At 39.5% G+C, this 14,700-nt stretch overlaps 2 protein-coding genes across 3 annotated transcripts in view; one reads left to right on the top strand and one right to left on the bottom strand.

Moving 5' to 3' along the window:
* Positions 1–1,670: 1,670 nt before the first annotated feature.
* The window catches only part of sppl3 (signal peptide peptidase 3), an 83,591-nt gene continuing 70,561 nt past the window's right edge, over positions 1,671–14,700 (top strand). The window contains exons 1-3 of one of the 2 annotated variants that reach the window (XM_086052813.1): positions 1,671–1,804; positions 3,639–3,754; positions 10,116–10,192. The gene's annotated coding sequence lies outside the window, so the exon portion shown is untranslated. Of the gene's footprint in view, positions 1,805–1,826; positions 1,934–3,638; positions 3,755–10,115; positions 10,193–14,700 lie in introns of those variants that run through there. The other variant, XM_086052812.1, reaches the window with a different exon arrangement.
* Positions 5,509–14,700, bottom strand: part of gnaz (guanine nucleotide binding protein (G protein), alpha z polypeptide) — a 31,994-nt gene continuing 22,802 nt past the window's right edge. The window contains exon 3 of the mRNA XM_086052814.1: positions 5,509–6,884. Coding sequence (XP_085908940.1) covers positions 6,540–6,884 — 345 coding nt within the window. The 3' untranslated portion in view covers positions 5,509–6,539. The remainder of the gene's footprint in view (positions 6,885–14,700) is intronic.

The raw sequence follows: 14,700 nt of genomic DNA, 5'->3' as shown, positions 1-14,700 counted from the left end.
CACGTAGCTACTATGTGGTAAACACTGAAAGTTGACTCTGTCAATCAGTAAAAGACAGTTCAGTCAGAGTGGTGTTTTTCTGTGGTATTTAGTGAGGTTCTTAGCAATATTTATCAATCAAAACATTGACTGTTGAATAAAGTTTCACTCCACAGCGAAATTAATTAATGGTAAAATAATGACTCAAGTGCTTATTATCTACTCTATATCTTTACATTATTATGTGGATGATTAGTTTGTTAGTTTTTAAATATACATTTAGTATACACAAATACTTGAAGTACTGGAAGTCATTCATAAATGTTATAGTGCAATAATATTGATCAATAACAGAAGTGTGCAAATGATGCAAAGTGACAGTGCTACAGTGATGCATACAGTAGGCCTAATAATGGCACTGTATATATAATCGAAGTGTGCCCTGTGACTGACTGGCGACCAGTTCTGGGTGTAGTCTGCCTTTTGCCTGAAGCCTGCTGGGATAGGCTCCGGCAGCCCCCATGAACCTGTACAGGATAAGCGGTGTCCAAAATGACATGACATGACATATAATCAAAGCAAAAATAATTGCAAAGTCTCAGTCAGTGAATCGTGACAAATGAGAAAAAAATGGCTCCTCACGTATCGGGTGGTGGATGTCAAAGTTGTTGTTTCTTTTTTTTTTTTTTTTTTTATCTCTGATCTCACATTAATTTTTTGATGTCAAACCCAAATGCTTTTAGCCCAGCCATCCATCCATTTTGACAAACATCTAAAACATGTAATTGTACTCAGCATTCCAATACTTTTGGAGAGGAGCATACAGAGTTCTTAACAAATGAGGCATTGTTGAAAAGAGATTTAAAGAGGCTTTAGGGTATATAACATTCATGGCAGGAACTGTTGTGTATACAACTAATGAAGTTTTTGTCGTTCGTTCATGAAAGATAAAGACTAATTATTTCCTAGTGTTTTGTTTTGATAAGCCAATCTCTGCTTTATTGATAAAGAACTGGGATCGGTTGCATGTACTTTGTACATGAAGCGGTGAGTGATGCAATCCAAAGATTAATTAAAAGCATTGTAAATATTTTATGATATCAAGCTTAGTTGGTTACACTTGTTAAGAATGGTGGCAGCTAGTTAAGAGGGATACATAGGCCAGGATATGCGATCAGGGAAGGCAAGAGCCTCACCTGCATGTAAAGGGTAAAAAATAAATTAATTAACAATAATGATAATAATAAGCAACTAAATTGCCAAGTAAATAAAGACACTTTTCAAAACTCATACTGACATTTCCTCAGTTGAAGTATACCTTTCCTCCATATGGCACATCAGCAACATTTTTTTGGGACGAGTGCTCATCCCCTGTGACCCAATGTCCATAGGTTCGATTTCCCCATAGGCTACAGATAAAAACACGTCAAAGGTGGATGTGCTCTTGAGCAAGGCCTCTACAGCACACTGCAGCAGCAGCAGCAGCAATTATAAAGCTTCCAATAATACCCCATTGTATTCACCATTTTCCTTGTGCCTGCCTGTGTGCTACGTGCTCACTGCCGTGTGAAGCGACATGCTCCCACCTAATGGACACAACTTATTATTGCATTTGTATAGTGAATTTCAAACAGAACGAATAATGTCTTTAGATCGTGATGATAGGACACGTTAAAGGAGACATCACTTCGTCTAAACACATTCATATTGCACTTATAGACTCACATTATGACTTAGTGGTCGATCCGTTTACTTGTAACCAAAAGTGACAAGTAGATGGCAGCAGACACTGATGACAATCACCACACCGTTGACGATAATAAAGGTACGTTCATTTACCTACAGCACGTGAACATTGTGGGCATTAAAGCAGCGTACCATGCAACGCTTGCCATTAAACTAATACTATTAAACCAACAACTAACACCTTACAGCAGCAATGAAACGGTTTAAGGTAAACTGCATATCCAATGAACCTGACCGCATAAAATCAATTTATCCTGTCAGTATGCTCGCCACTGTTAGCTATGTTAGCTGTAGTGTCGGGCAAAAACGCTAATGTTAGCATAGTAGTTGTAGCAAATTAGATTTAAAATTAAATTATATTAATTATTAGGGATGAATCACCGGCCACAAGAGTTAATGCTAGCTAAATTCTAGAAACAGCAAGGTTATCTGTAGTTTGTGACAGCTAACTAAACAATACAAAGTAACTGGCTATTTTTTTATTAATTTTTTTACAGCTAACATTTTACATTTACATTTTACATTTTACAAACATTTTATGAATTGCTAAAGTTAGTATTCTAGGCATTAATTGCTACGTGTTGGCTGTAGCTCATGGCGATACCTCAAAATGAGGGACACAAACTGGGCAAAACTTGGGGTATGGTTGGTAAATGAATCATATAAGCAGGGGTCATCATGGAGATAGAAAGCATTTTAGGAAATGTGTGCACCTGTGTTCGTTATGTGGACGAAATGGGATTTTTTTTTACCTGGACAGAAGCTGCATAGTAAATGGCGAACGACTCAAAATTCAATCTTCATTTCTGGTCAATGAATTGATATTCTGGTCACTCACCTCTAAGAAAGCATGGCTGTAGAATTGTGATTGCTGTTCTAAAATATTTACGGTATACCAGAAAATGATTTACAAAGCCGCAGTTCAAATCACACTGTTGTTCCTTCAATCAAAGACCTTCTGTAGTCACAAAATTACATTCACTGGTCTACTTTACACGTTTACATGACATTGCAAGTTTCAAGGGACTCAGTTTCGATTTCTTTATTCACTTGTGGGCCCAATTCAAATATATCACAAAATTGGATATCCTCTCATAGGAATCAGAATATTTCCAATGTGGATTGTTAGTGACTGGACCACGTCATTCTGTCATCATATCTCCCAAACAATAACAAGAGATGAACTGCGCAACAAGGTTATTGATTTTCCCTGCATCAGAAGGCTGCTTTTCAAAATGAACGGTTGCTCTAAAAGATGGTTCATGAACAGATGTCAGGTTAGTTGATTAAATCTGACAGGAGGATGAGCAGAGCAGCAGTAATATTCTGGGAGACTGAGCGTGCAAAAGGGGCAGAAGTTAAATCCGCCCGCTTTGTTTAGGACGGGTCGCCGTGGCTCACGACAGACAGGTCAGAGGAAGGATAAGATAGTGATAGAGAGAGTCCTGAGGATCAGGCCAATGCTCTTTTTGTCAGCACGTGTTAAGGCAGAGAATTGTCTTTTTTTATTTATTCATTTATTGATTTTTTTACACTCAGCGGGTAGACTTTACACAAGGAGCAGGTGGGTGGAGATATGGAAGCTACTGAGGGTGCACAAAGGGCAAACTGAGAAAACTGTAGCCTGATGAAGCAGAGAGGTAAGTTAAGGACACAAGCAAATTCACAAGATACTTAAGGGCTGGCTTTGCAAGGCTTGTTTTGGAGGATACAAATAGTATTATAGAGATCAGTGCTGAACAGTGTCATTAAAGGAAAAAGTCCTGTGCTGACATCGATACATGTTTTTACTATTTAAACAGACTCCAAAAAATCAGGAAGGTTAAAAATGTTGGCTATGGCTTTGGCAGGGATTACAGATGTTCCATTGGGACTGTGAATGTCCTACAGCTAACATTTTCCTACCTCTGTAGGGTGTTGCTGTCGTGGAGGAATAGTTGCTCTGCTCTTGACCCCTTGAAAATCCTCTCCAATCTGCAGTGGCAAAACCGGCCATTCTGTGGAAGAACCTTGTCCTTGTTGACCACAGGTGAGTCAAAACTTAGATCAGCACTCCGAAAGTTTTGTCTTTAATGTGACCACATCACTGATGGAATCTTACATTTACTCATTCAATCCTCACTTAAGAACCCCAAGATAGCTGAGTTAATTTACATTAGGCCAGTCTTTCTCAAATAGGGGATGTAGGCTTTGAGGGTGCGATGCCAGGGCGTGGCGTGCATGACCCAAAGGAACATGTTTTTTTTTTTTTTGCCTTGCTAGAATAAAGTGTAGGCGGCACGGTGGTCGACTGGTTAGCACGTCCACCTCACAGTTCAGAGGTCGTGGGTTCGATCCCGGCTTCGGCCTCCCTGTGTGGAGTTGGCATGTTCTCCCGGTGCCTGCGTGGGTTTTCTCCGGGTACTCCGGTTTCCTTCCACATTCCAAAAACATGCATGGTAGGTTGATTGGACACTCTAAATTGCCCCTAGGTGTGATTGTGAGTGCGGATGTTTGTTTGTCTCTGTGTGCCCTGCGATTGGTCTTAAGTGTTCTGCCTTCATCTACTGAGAAAAGGAGTCCATGAACAGTGGAATTCCCCTCTGGTTGTGCATCATCAGCACCACCTTGTGACCAAAACACCATCTGGGAAATACACCCCCGTCCTGGCCCCTCGTTTACAGTAAAGTCATTTGATTTTTTTTTTCAACTGTGTCCTGTTATGCAGCTTTAACATTATTTTTGTTTGACACTGAGGCACTCCACATGACATTCACGAGGCCTGCTGAGCGGAACTGTCCAATCTTCAGTGGTTTTTATTTATCAGCGCGCAGAATTTCCCAGCATTGTTCAAGTCAGTCCGTAAAAGAATAAACCACAGGCCTTATTCACTTTGTGGAACATTCATTGAACAAATTAGCGCCAAATGAGCCATTTATTTATTTGAACACAGCTGGCGTGCGCAATGTTATTTGTAATGCAGGGTTTACCCTGTTGATGACTTGTGCCATTACTTTGTCAAAGCTTCAGCGCGTAAGCATTGAGCTGCATTGCACTGTATGTTGTCACTCCATCACAGAGAGGCCACACTTATTCAGGAGTGATTTAATTACATTCTTGACGTGGCAATTAGTTGTGCCTCAGCAGTTTCATTGTTCACAGAGGACAAACACTGCCCATTCCATGATTTTGGACATTATGTTCCCGGTTGGAAATCACTCAATACTGCAGTTACGGATAAACAAAGTGACTGTCAAAAAACACACTTACAACACCATGAAAATTTGCATAAGTTTTATTCATAGTTGTCCTTTTTCATTTAGTTTGAATTGTCTTTTTTTTATTTTTTTTTTCTTGAAGTGGACATCCTGTAAAGTCAAGCGTGAAGCCCTTAGCTCAGTTGTTTGCACATCGGAAGCGGAAAGAAAGGGTAAGAGGAGGAGCGGAATGGAATTTCCCTTTCTCCTTCTCTTTCTCTCTCTTTGTCTCTTGCCATCTCCTAGCTCAACCACTATTATTATTTGTTTAGACAAAGAGTGTACCATACAGTCTATTTACACATCATACCAACTGTTGGACAATTTCCACTTAGAGAATGCAAGGAAGATTGAACTTTGCGTCGTCTTTTAGACATTTTCCATTGTCCTTTTTCTCTCCTCTCATTTTCATGAATGAAACTTTACTGATCGTCAACTTTTTTTTTTTTTTTTTTTTTAACCATCGCAACTCCCTCATCACTGCAATTATATTGATAGAACTCTTCAATAGATTCCTCTCTTGACAACTATACAATCTTACACAGTGTTTGACTTCAATATATATTTTTGGGAATATATTTTTTTTAAACCTAGGAAAACAAACAAAATTCCAAGGAAAATAGAGTAGTATCCCAAAGTAACAAAATCATGCATGTTTTAGGGTATTTTCCCCCCCATAAAAACAAAACGAAAATAATTGTCATCGATGTTGGCTGTTTTATTTACAAACTGATCTTGGCACGGTTTTTGTCGTCTTTGCTGGAAAGTAGACTTATCATTGAGAACACTTGACACTATCGAGCATAACACTCCTGGTAAGTCAGTGGCCTGCTATAAAGGGCAGGTTTGCCATACATTTTTTAAAATGCACAAAAAGCAAAACAAAAGAGGAACAGAACAGCCTTAATAGAGTTAGGTGGAGAAAAACAAAAATAGTGCGTGGAAAATATTTTTTTTAGTTCAACTTTAAACTGTGGAAGTTTCCTCTTTTAGGCAAAAACCCTTTGACATCATGCCTACCCACATTTCGTTTCCCCCCCAAGAAACACGGGCTCCTCCTACGACCTTTCAGTAACTCTCATTAACATTGTTAAGAATGGAAAAAAAAATTCCCAAAGAGAACATTGATTTTTGCCCCAAATGTTTCAGGTAAAGCAGCATTAAATGTCCTCAGGCAAACAACATAATAGAGACAAAATTAACGAAAAGCCACCCGGCGAGTACTTTCTTATGTTTGGCAGGCAGGTGGGGAAATTATCTAACATGTCCAGTGGTGCCACGTCAAGTGCTTGACTCTTAATCTTGTGTGAGCAAACATAAAAGTGTTTGTGTGGGTGTGTGTGTATGTGTGTGTGTGTTTAAGTGTCTCTGCATACTCCGTTATTCAGTGCAAACACATTGGGTTTAAATTCCCATCTTTGACCAACTAAAGCAATTGAATCCTCACCATCCTTTCCTACCTCATTTCATTTGCATTTTTTTTTTTTGTCATTGTTGCACTTCATCAATTAGATTAACCATCAGATAAACGCATACATCGCCTGTTCAACCACCCACCCACCAACCAAACGTCTTGTCCTAGCACAACCCAATGTACTTGAGATTGTTCTGGATGATCACGTCCGTGACAGCGTCGAACACAAACTGGATGTTGCTGGTGTCGGTAGCGCAGGTGAAGTGCGAGTAAATCTCCTTGGTCTCCTTGTTGCGATTGAGGTCCTCGAACTGCCGCTGCACATAGACGGCCGCTTCCTCGTAGGTGTTCTGGCCCTTGTAGTCGGGGAAGCACACTGTCAGAGGAATGCGTTTGATCTTCTCAGCCAACAGGTCCTTCTTGTTGAGGAACAGGATGAGCGAAGTGTTGGTGAACCAGTTGTTGTTGCAGATGGAGTCAAAGAGGCGCAAGCTCTCGGCCATTCGGCTCTGTGCGAAGGGAATGGGAATTGAAAGAAAATCAGACTATGAAACACATCCTAAAACCAAAAGAGAGGTCATTGTAATAATATCTAAGTGATGAGAAATGTATACATATATATATATATATATATATATATACATATACTATATATATATGTATATATATATATGTATATATATAAAATGCAGTATATATATGCATATATATACATATACTATATATATATATACATATATATACATATACTATATATATATATATATATATATATATATATATATATTATATATATATATATATAATATATATATATATAATATATAATATATATAATACATGTTTTATTTTTTTATTTTGCTTATAATAAAACTGGCCATGCAACCCGAAGCTGGATTAACGGAAGAAAATGGATGGATGGATGGATGGATTTATTTTATGGGCAAATTTCCAAATATTTTGACAAATGGCTTGGTGTTTTGAAAGGCTCTCATTTTTGTGTGATTACTAAAAATGTCGATTGAGAACATGACACAATGCCATTATTTAGTCTTTCCTACTGACTCCATCGTCATCTGATCAAGCTGCATGCCTTGGCTCTCATGTGTCACATTTTTGAAAATGTATCAACCCAGATCATTGTTTGGTGTTGCAGGCATAAGAGCATTTTCCCAAGTAGTCTTGCACGGGATACCGGTACCACTGCCAGTAGGCTACCGTGATTTTTCGGTGTCAAAAATGGCTTGATACCATTTTTTTAACACAGGTATTTAAAAAAAAAAAAAAAAAAAGCATACTTAGCTCACCGACTGTCTTAAAGGCAAGTATATCTGGGGGCAAAGACGTCTGTCTACCGACATGTGAGAAACTTGTCGGCTTGTTTTAAAGCTACCGTGGCTCAAGGTGGGAACACGTCCAATCTGACCAGCATCTCGCTGACAGGCATCCAGAGTTAAACCACAAGTTTAAAGCGGAGGTCAACCCAAACATATTTTTTTCAAAAATATGTTCCCAGCAGGCCCACTAGTTGAAACACGGCATTCTGATTAAATTTGCATTTGTGGAATATAAATTAAGCAGCAAAATGCACTAATTTTTAGCCATCTCAGGGGGCGGCCATTTTGTCATCTGTCGACTGAAAATGACATCATAACTGCTCACAACGACCAATCACAGTTGACCTGTTTTCTCAATCTGAGCCGTGATTGGTCGTTGGGAGAGGTGTATTGTCATTTTCAGTCAACAGAAGAAAAAATGGCCGCCCCCATAGATGGCTAAAAACGAGTGGATTAACACTTATTCCACAAACGCAATATTTATCAGAATGCCCTGTTTCAACTAGTGGGATCGCATAGAACATATTCTGGAAAAAAAAACATGTTTGGGTTGACTTCCGCTTTAAAGAGCGACGGGTTGTGATGCATTTCTAACACTTCCCTCAAAAATAAGTAGAGTGTGAATTATTTTTTTCACAATTTGTATAATTTGACGAGGCATTCGACTATCTGGGAGTGGATTATAGAAGAGTAGACACACAGGCACACACACAAGCAACATGTGAGTCGTTATTAAATGAACATATTTGCTTGACCATAATGGTACAAATGTATTGTCAATATCAACAATGGATTCAATAAAATGCAGTCAAATAGGTCAAAACTATGGCTTGTAATGTAAAAGATTATAGTGAATAAATATATCTATATGTACATATATTGACATATATACATTATGCTTATATAAAAATATAAATGCAGCCATTGATCTCATTATTGAAAAAAAATGTTGTTCTTAGAATTAGAATTAGCTGATTCTGTGTCCAAAAATCATAAAGGCTATACAGCTGCTTTCTACTAGTGATGTTTTAAAAAAAAAAATGGGAACTAGTTTTCTTAAAGCTTACTTTACATGTAGTCTATAAAATATAAATATTCAAGTATAGAAACAAATTCTCACTCTCCCTCGTGTGTGCTCATAAGTGTTTAACAATGTTTAAAATGTTATTTTCTTTTCAAGCACCTCGTAATTTGAATTAATACATTTTTAAAAAATTGAAGTTCTTTTGTCAGTTATAATTTTGCTGCTTTTGCTTTTTTTAGATTTTTGTCACTGTACCATTTTCATATCGGTAGCGAGGTACTTTATGCAGATATTGTATCCAAGTCAAAATATTGGTATTGTGACAACACTAATCCCAAGTGTTCAGATATTACAGAAAGATAATATTGACTATTCATGCATGCAGCGCAGTCATGACCATGTATACTATAATTATAAGTTATCTGGAGGGTTAAAGATTCTTCTTAAAGGGAGCATCTGATGGCCTGCAGTCAAACAGTTTTCAGATACAGTAAGTTTATTGCCAGTTGCCCCACTTGAAATCACATGGAAGAAAATAATCTTGATCTTGGTTTATAAGTAATGAGCACATATGCATAATGTTTGTTCTCATACGGTTTGTCGTCATGTGATGTTCGACATACAGCAGAAATGAAAGAAAGAAAAATGGGATGTTGATCCTCCCATGGCGGTTACTGGCGTGTGGCGACAGGCCAGTAGCATGTGACTGGGACCTTGTCAGATGGAAGGCTGTTGTTTAAAAGGTTACCGGAATAACGCAATGCTCCGAGCATATCACAAGATCTGCACATCCTGATTTTTATTTATTTATTTTTTTAATGGCGAACTGAAGGGACATGAGAAAGAACCCTCAATGAGTATTTCATTCCACAACTTTAATACAGCACACGCACTGATCACGGAAGCAGTCGCTTGGCAGCCATATTTCATGGACGGACAACACAAACGTTATACACTGTCATACATGGGAAACAGACCGAGCAATAGACAAGGTGCAGATGATTAAAAGGCATTATGACAATCCAGAGTTGTATGCAACCAAAAAATGATTTTATACCACAGCTAGGTTTAGAGGATCATTTAGTCATGAAGCTGTGTCTTTATGATGAAAAAATAAAAAATGTAATTCTTGATAAAATTAAATTCAATGAAATGCAAACATTGCCGTCTTCTGAAACATCAGTAACAACTAAACCTAGACAATTTCCACTCTTTTGACCATTGTTTAGTCATATGTAATCCCTTCCACTCACATTTTTGTAATTGTTATGCAGTTTGAACAAAAGTATAGCTATACAGTACAACTCAAAAGGGATATAGACTAATGTACGCTAAACATAATTTAACATGCCTTTTGACCGCTGTCCTCCACCTTGCAGAGTGTCCAAACAGGAGATGACCACCTGAGCCCAGGAAGCCTCTCATCTTTCCTCCTGTCCTCTACAACTGCTGTGCAGTAGGCAATTTTAACCCATACACTCATACACTCTTTATTAGGCATGAATGCAAACTCTAATAATGGACAATAACCGTGAAACTTCTAAAGTAGAATGTTTAGCGTAAAATATGCAAATAAGTCACACAAAACGTCAGTTTGAACCACAATTGTGCACACCACGAGAGCATCAAACAATTAATTCAGGCTGCAAAGGTTTTTCCTTTTGATATGGCTTTGTCTGCCCTAATGTTATGATGTATGTATGGGAACCTGTTTTGTTAGATAGATCACTTATCAATCATATGTTATGCATCACTATTATCTGTGTGTAATTTCATTTGAGACTGCATGCATATATACACTCTGCAACAGTGCAGAGGTCGTGGGTTCGATCCCGGCTCCGGCCTCCCTGTGTGGAGTTTGCATGTTCTCCCCGTGCCTGCGTGGGTTTTCTCCGGGTACTTTGGTTTCCTCCCAAATTCCAAAAACATGCATGGCGGGTTAATTGGACACTGTAAATTGCCCCTAGGTGTGATTGTGAGTGTGGATGTTTGTTTGTCTCTGTGTGCCCTGCGATTGGCTGCCAACCAATTCAGGGTGTCCCCCGCCTACTGCCCGAAGACAGCTGGGATAGGCTCCAGCACGCCCGTGACCCTTGTGAGGACAAGCGGTATAGATAATGGATGGATGTGTATATGTGTATGTATATATGACAATTAAGACTGATACTAATGTTAAAATGTTGTTACAACATCCATAAATATTAGAACTGTTTTTAAGTTTCCATTGTCAGTAGTTAATGAATACCTATCCCAAAGTGACCTTATAACTGAGTATTATTTTGTTGCATCTTTTAGAATTAGAATTTTGAATTGGATTGTGCACGATAGCAGTGCTGTGGGATCAATAAAGGCATTCTTATTCTTATTCTTATTCCTCGTCACAGAGCATTCCATAGGCCTAAACCTTTAATGTTAATAAAGAGGTTCACTGCAACTTCATTGCTCTCTTTATAACCATAATTGAAATCCACAGCCACATTTTCATAATTCACCGATTTTAGTTGTAAACGTAAAGATACATCGGATTTGTTTATGTACCACCATCATTCCCATTCGCCCGAGAAATACATTATTTACACCACTCCCCTTTCCCTTTCCCTGATTGTTAATTACTCATCGCTTTGTGATTGTGGGCAGCCGTGATGCTTCTGCTGAATGGAGAACATGGAATAGTTGCAAGTGCATTGCAGATACCCTTTTTAAGTGGGAAGTTTATCATCCAAATCCCACCTCAAAATGACTGACTGCTAAATATAACTCGTGTTTTTTGTAAGATCTGAAAATACCTTGTCATTTTCAGTGTTCACCAGTACAACAATAACAGCTTTGTAATGCTGTGCAGTACAATGGAGACTGGTATCACTTGTCTGAGCTTGGCTGACAAAACAAGCATAAACCTCCGAAAAGATATTCTACCAAGCAGTACAAATCCGTTCAGCTCACCGTGGTATCGTATGTAATAGTAAACCCTGACTGGGCTTGTGTTTTCACCACAGGGAGTGTGTGCCAGATGGCATCTATGTGAATTACGTTACTTCATCCTAACACAACGCTCTAATTTTCACAACGAGGAAGGATAACAAGGGTAATGATGGAGCACGTCCAGCAATTTGTATTCTTTCTTCTTGGCACGGGCACGTTTATTACATAATCACGGAAAGCTTTGTTTGACAAAAGGTACCAATTTCCATTCCTTTTATCAAATGAACGTGATGTTTCACTGTTCACTGCTCAACAAACTATACAGCTCCACGCTTTAGGTACCAACCAAATCACTATGGTTGGTATCTCAGCAGAAGGGTGAAAAAAGTACAGTAGTACAATTTTTTATTACCGTAGCAGTCTTTCTCAATGTAAGTATTGTGTTCAGACCGCTGTCCAAGCATGTTGGAATATTATGGCTATTATGGCTCAGTATATGATACAACTTCCCAGAAGTGGGCATGTTGCTGTATTTTGCTGGTCCGTTATAAGCGCCCAGGGTACCCGCCTGTCATTTGTCAGTCCGTCATTTTTCGTGATAAACTAAATTGTAATCATTAGTCCGTCAGTTAAGTGCGTCAGTTAGTCCGTCAGAACTCCGTTGGTCCGTCAGTCGGTCCCCCCAAAAAACGTCCGAAGAACGGGCGTCCGCTAGTGAGGGACTAACAGTGACGGATGACGGATTAGTGACGATTACACTGACTGAGGAAAACCCACTTACTTCATTTGTCAGTCCGTCATTTTTAAGGGATATCTCGTCATTCGTTAATCATCAGCAAAACGGGCGCCCCTCAGTGACAGACTGAAGGAATGCCCACCTCTGCTACTTTCAAAGTGGGCAAATTGCCGTGTCAACTCTCCCTTCAGGTTGGCGCCATCTGTACAGAACAGCAACACCAGCTACTTGCCTCTGCAGTGAATTGCTATCATAGAATTATGCAGCAGAATCAAAACTACAGTTTGTTAGACAAGCCATTCATTTTTTTTAGTAGACGCTGTTATGTCATAAGAACAATTTGATTGCATGATACTGTTGTAATCTATTTCCTAAACACTTGGCCAGGTCTTAATCCGTGTCTGAGTGGTCGGATTGAGACCGCAGCAGACATTTGCTTGTGTACCTGTGAAAGGGGCAGTCTGTGTTCTATTTGTACAAAGTTACTGCTTTTGGGAACATGTCATTTTACAAGACCAACTACAAAAATCAAATGACCAAATGATAATCAGAAGGATAGTACTGATACCGCAGTTTGGCTATTTTCATACTGTTTATTACTGTGCATAGTTGGGTCATTCACATCCCACTTAAACACCCCATTTGTTGCGTTGAGTTGCTCAGCATCAGCAATTTCATTTCAATCTGCACTATACATTCATAATCTGCCCCATCCCCCACCTGCCCTCACCTCCACTGAGATACAATGGCGCACAACACGTGCACTTAGTATACAAAGTGTGTCAGAAAAGGTTTCAAACACAAATTACGAGTTTTTTCAATGTGGACCAAGCAATCGACATTTCTTCAAGGAGATCCTGCGGCGTTGTCTTTCAAAGGGATCCGCTTTGAAAATGTGGAATTCATCAAGATGTCAATGGTCAAGGAGCTGCGGGGGATCTTGGAAGAAACCTTCCAGGACTGCATGAGGACGTGGCAGCGAAGGATGAGAAAGTAAAGGTGTTGACCGAGGGGCAGAGTGCAAGCGTGTAAATAGCTGTGTCCAAATTTGTAGGCTGCATCCTCCAAAGGCCGAATTTGTCGGCCACATGACATAAATTCCGGCGCGACTCGACCACGCGCCAGTGTCCAAATGTACGCGGCCTTCGAATCCAGCCTTCAAATCTGGCCATTGTTTCCATGGAGACCGGCGCTGAGCGAAGGCTGCTTCAGAGCACACTTTCGTAGCCTATGTTGTTCCACTCTTTTACTACTAAACAAGGAGGCACCTGAAGGCACCCCACGTTCGGACTTGATGGAATTAAATTTTGAATGTAAGTATACATTTTTGTATTTAATCTTAAAACATCACTTATAACATAAGACATATTAGGTCTGTCCAAATTCTCGGTTTATACAGTTCACGGAGGCTACATGAGAGAGGAGGTCGAAGTACCCAGCCTGCGAATGGTAATTCAGAGGACCCGGTCTACGAATTCGGACACAGATTATCATTGGCGCTGATTGCTAAAATAATGAAACAGAAAGCAGCCAGGTGCCTTTTCCGCTGGTCGGACGTGGAGTACAGTTACAACAGAAATCCCTGGCTTTGATTATAATGAGTAGAAGACATGATACAAATGAAGCACGTGTATCATTTTTATTGCTAAAGATGCTTAAATCACATTTTTGTGATTCTAATCTCTGTCTTCTTTACCATATCACAGGACGTCATTTGACTTGTGTCCCAGAGCTGGGGACACTGGGACACCTCATTCATGAGATATTCCTCTATTTTCCACGTGTCATTTTCTGTACATCTCCACCTAAATTCTTGATGTTATCATTCTGAAATCACACATCGCCACCTCTCCTATTGGTGGCGCTCTCAGTCCTCACAGCGGTGCTGCACCCCAAAATCTTTCCATTTTGGGTGTGTTTCCTGTCGTGGCGCTCTACATACACAGTGAATGGGTTGGTTGACGGCCCACAGTGCTGTTCTAAATGCAGTGTGAAAAAGCCGTTAAAAGTCCAGGGGGATTAATTCAAAGGGGATTTTGCAGTTTGTAATTTGTATTTGGAATATATCGTTTGCGACTCCAGTCCTGGAACGTTTCTGACACACCTTGCACATCTACACGTATTCTCTGCACTGATGCTGTTTGTTGGACTCCCCTCTTCCCTTTCCTTCTCATCCTCCTTTCCCTAGTCACAGCTCACTGTCAACATTGCAGGATTAGGAGCATTTGACTGGCTTGTTGCTAGGCAACGGTAACCACGGAAACCAATTCATTATGAGGACAAGGATGGGACAGGGAAAATGCAAC

This window comes from Filicampus tigris, chromosome 15 (assembly GCF_054856515.1).
Source record: "Filicampus tigris isolate MCC_2025a chromosome 15, RoL_Ftig_1.0, whole genome shotgun sequence".
Taxonomy (NCBI): domain Eukaryota; kingdom Metazoa; phylum Chordata; class Actinopteri; order Syngnathiformes; family Syngnathidae; genus Filicampus; species Filicampus tigris.
The sequence above is the reverse complement of the archived record's forward strand: the minus strand, read 5'-3'. Positions and strand labels throughout refer to the sequence as shown.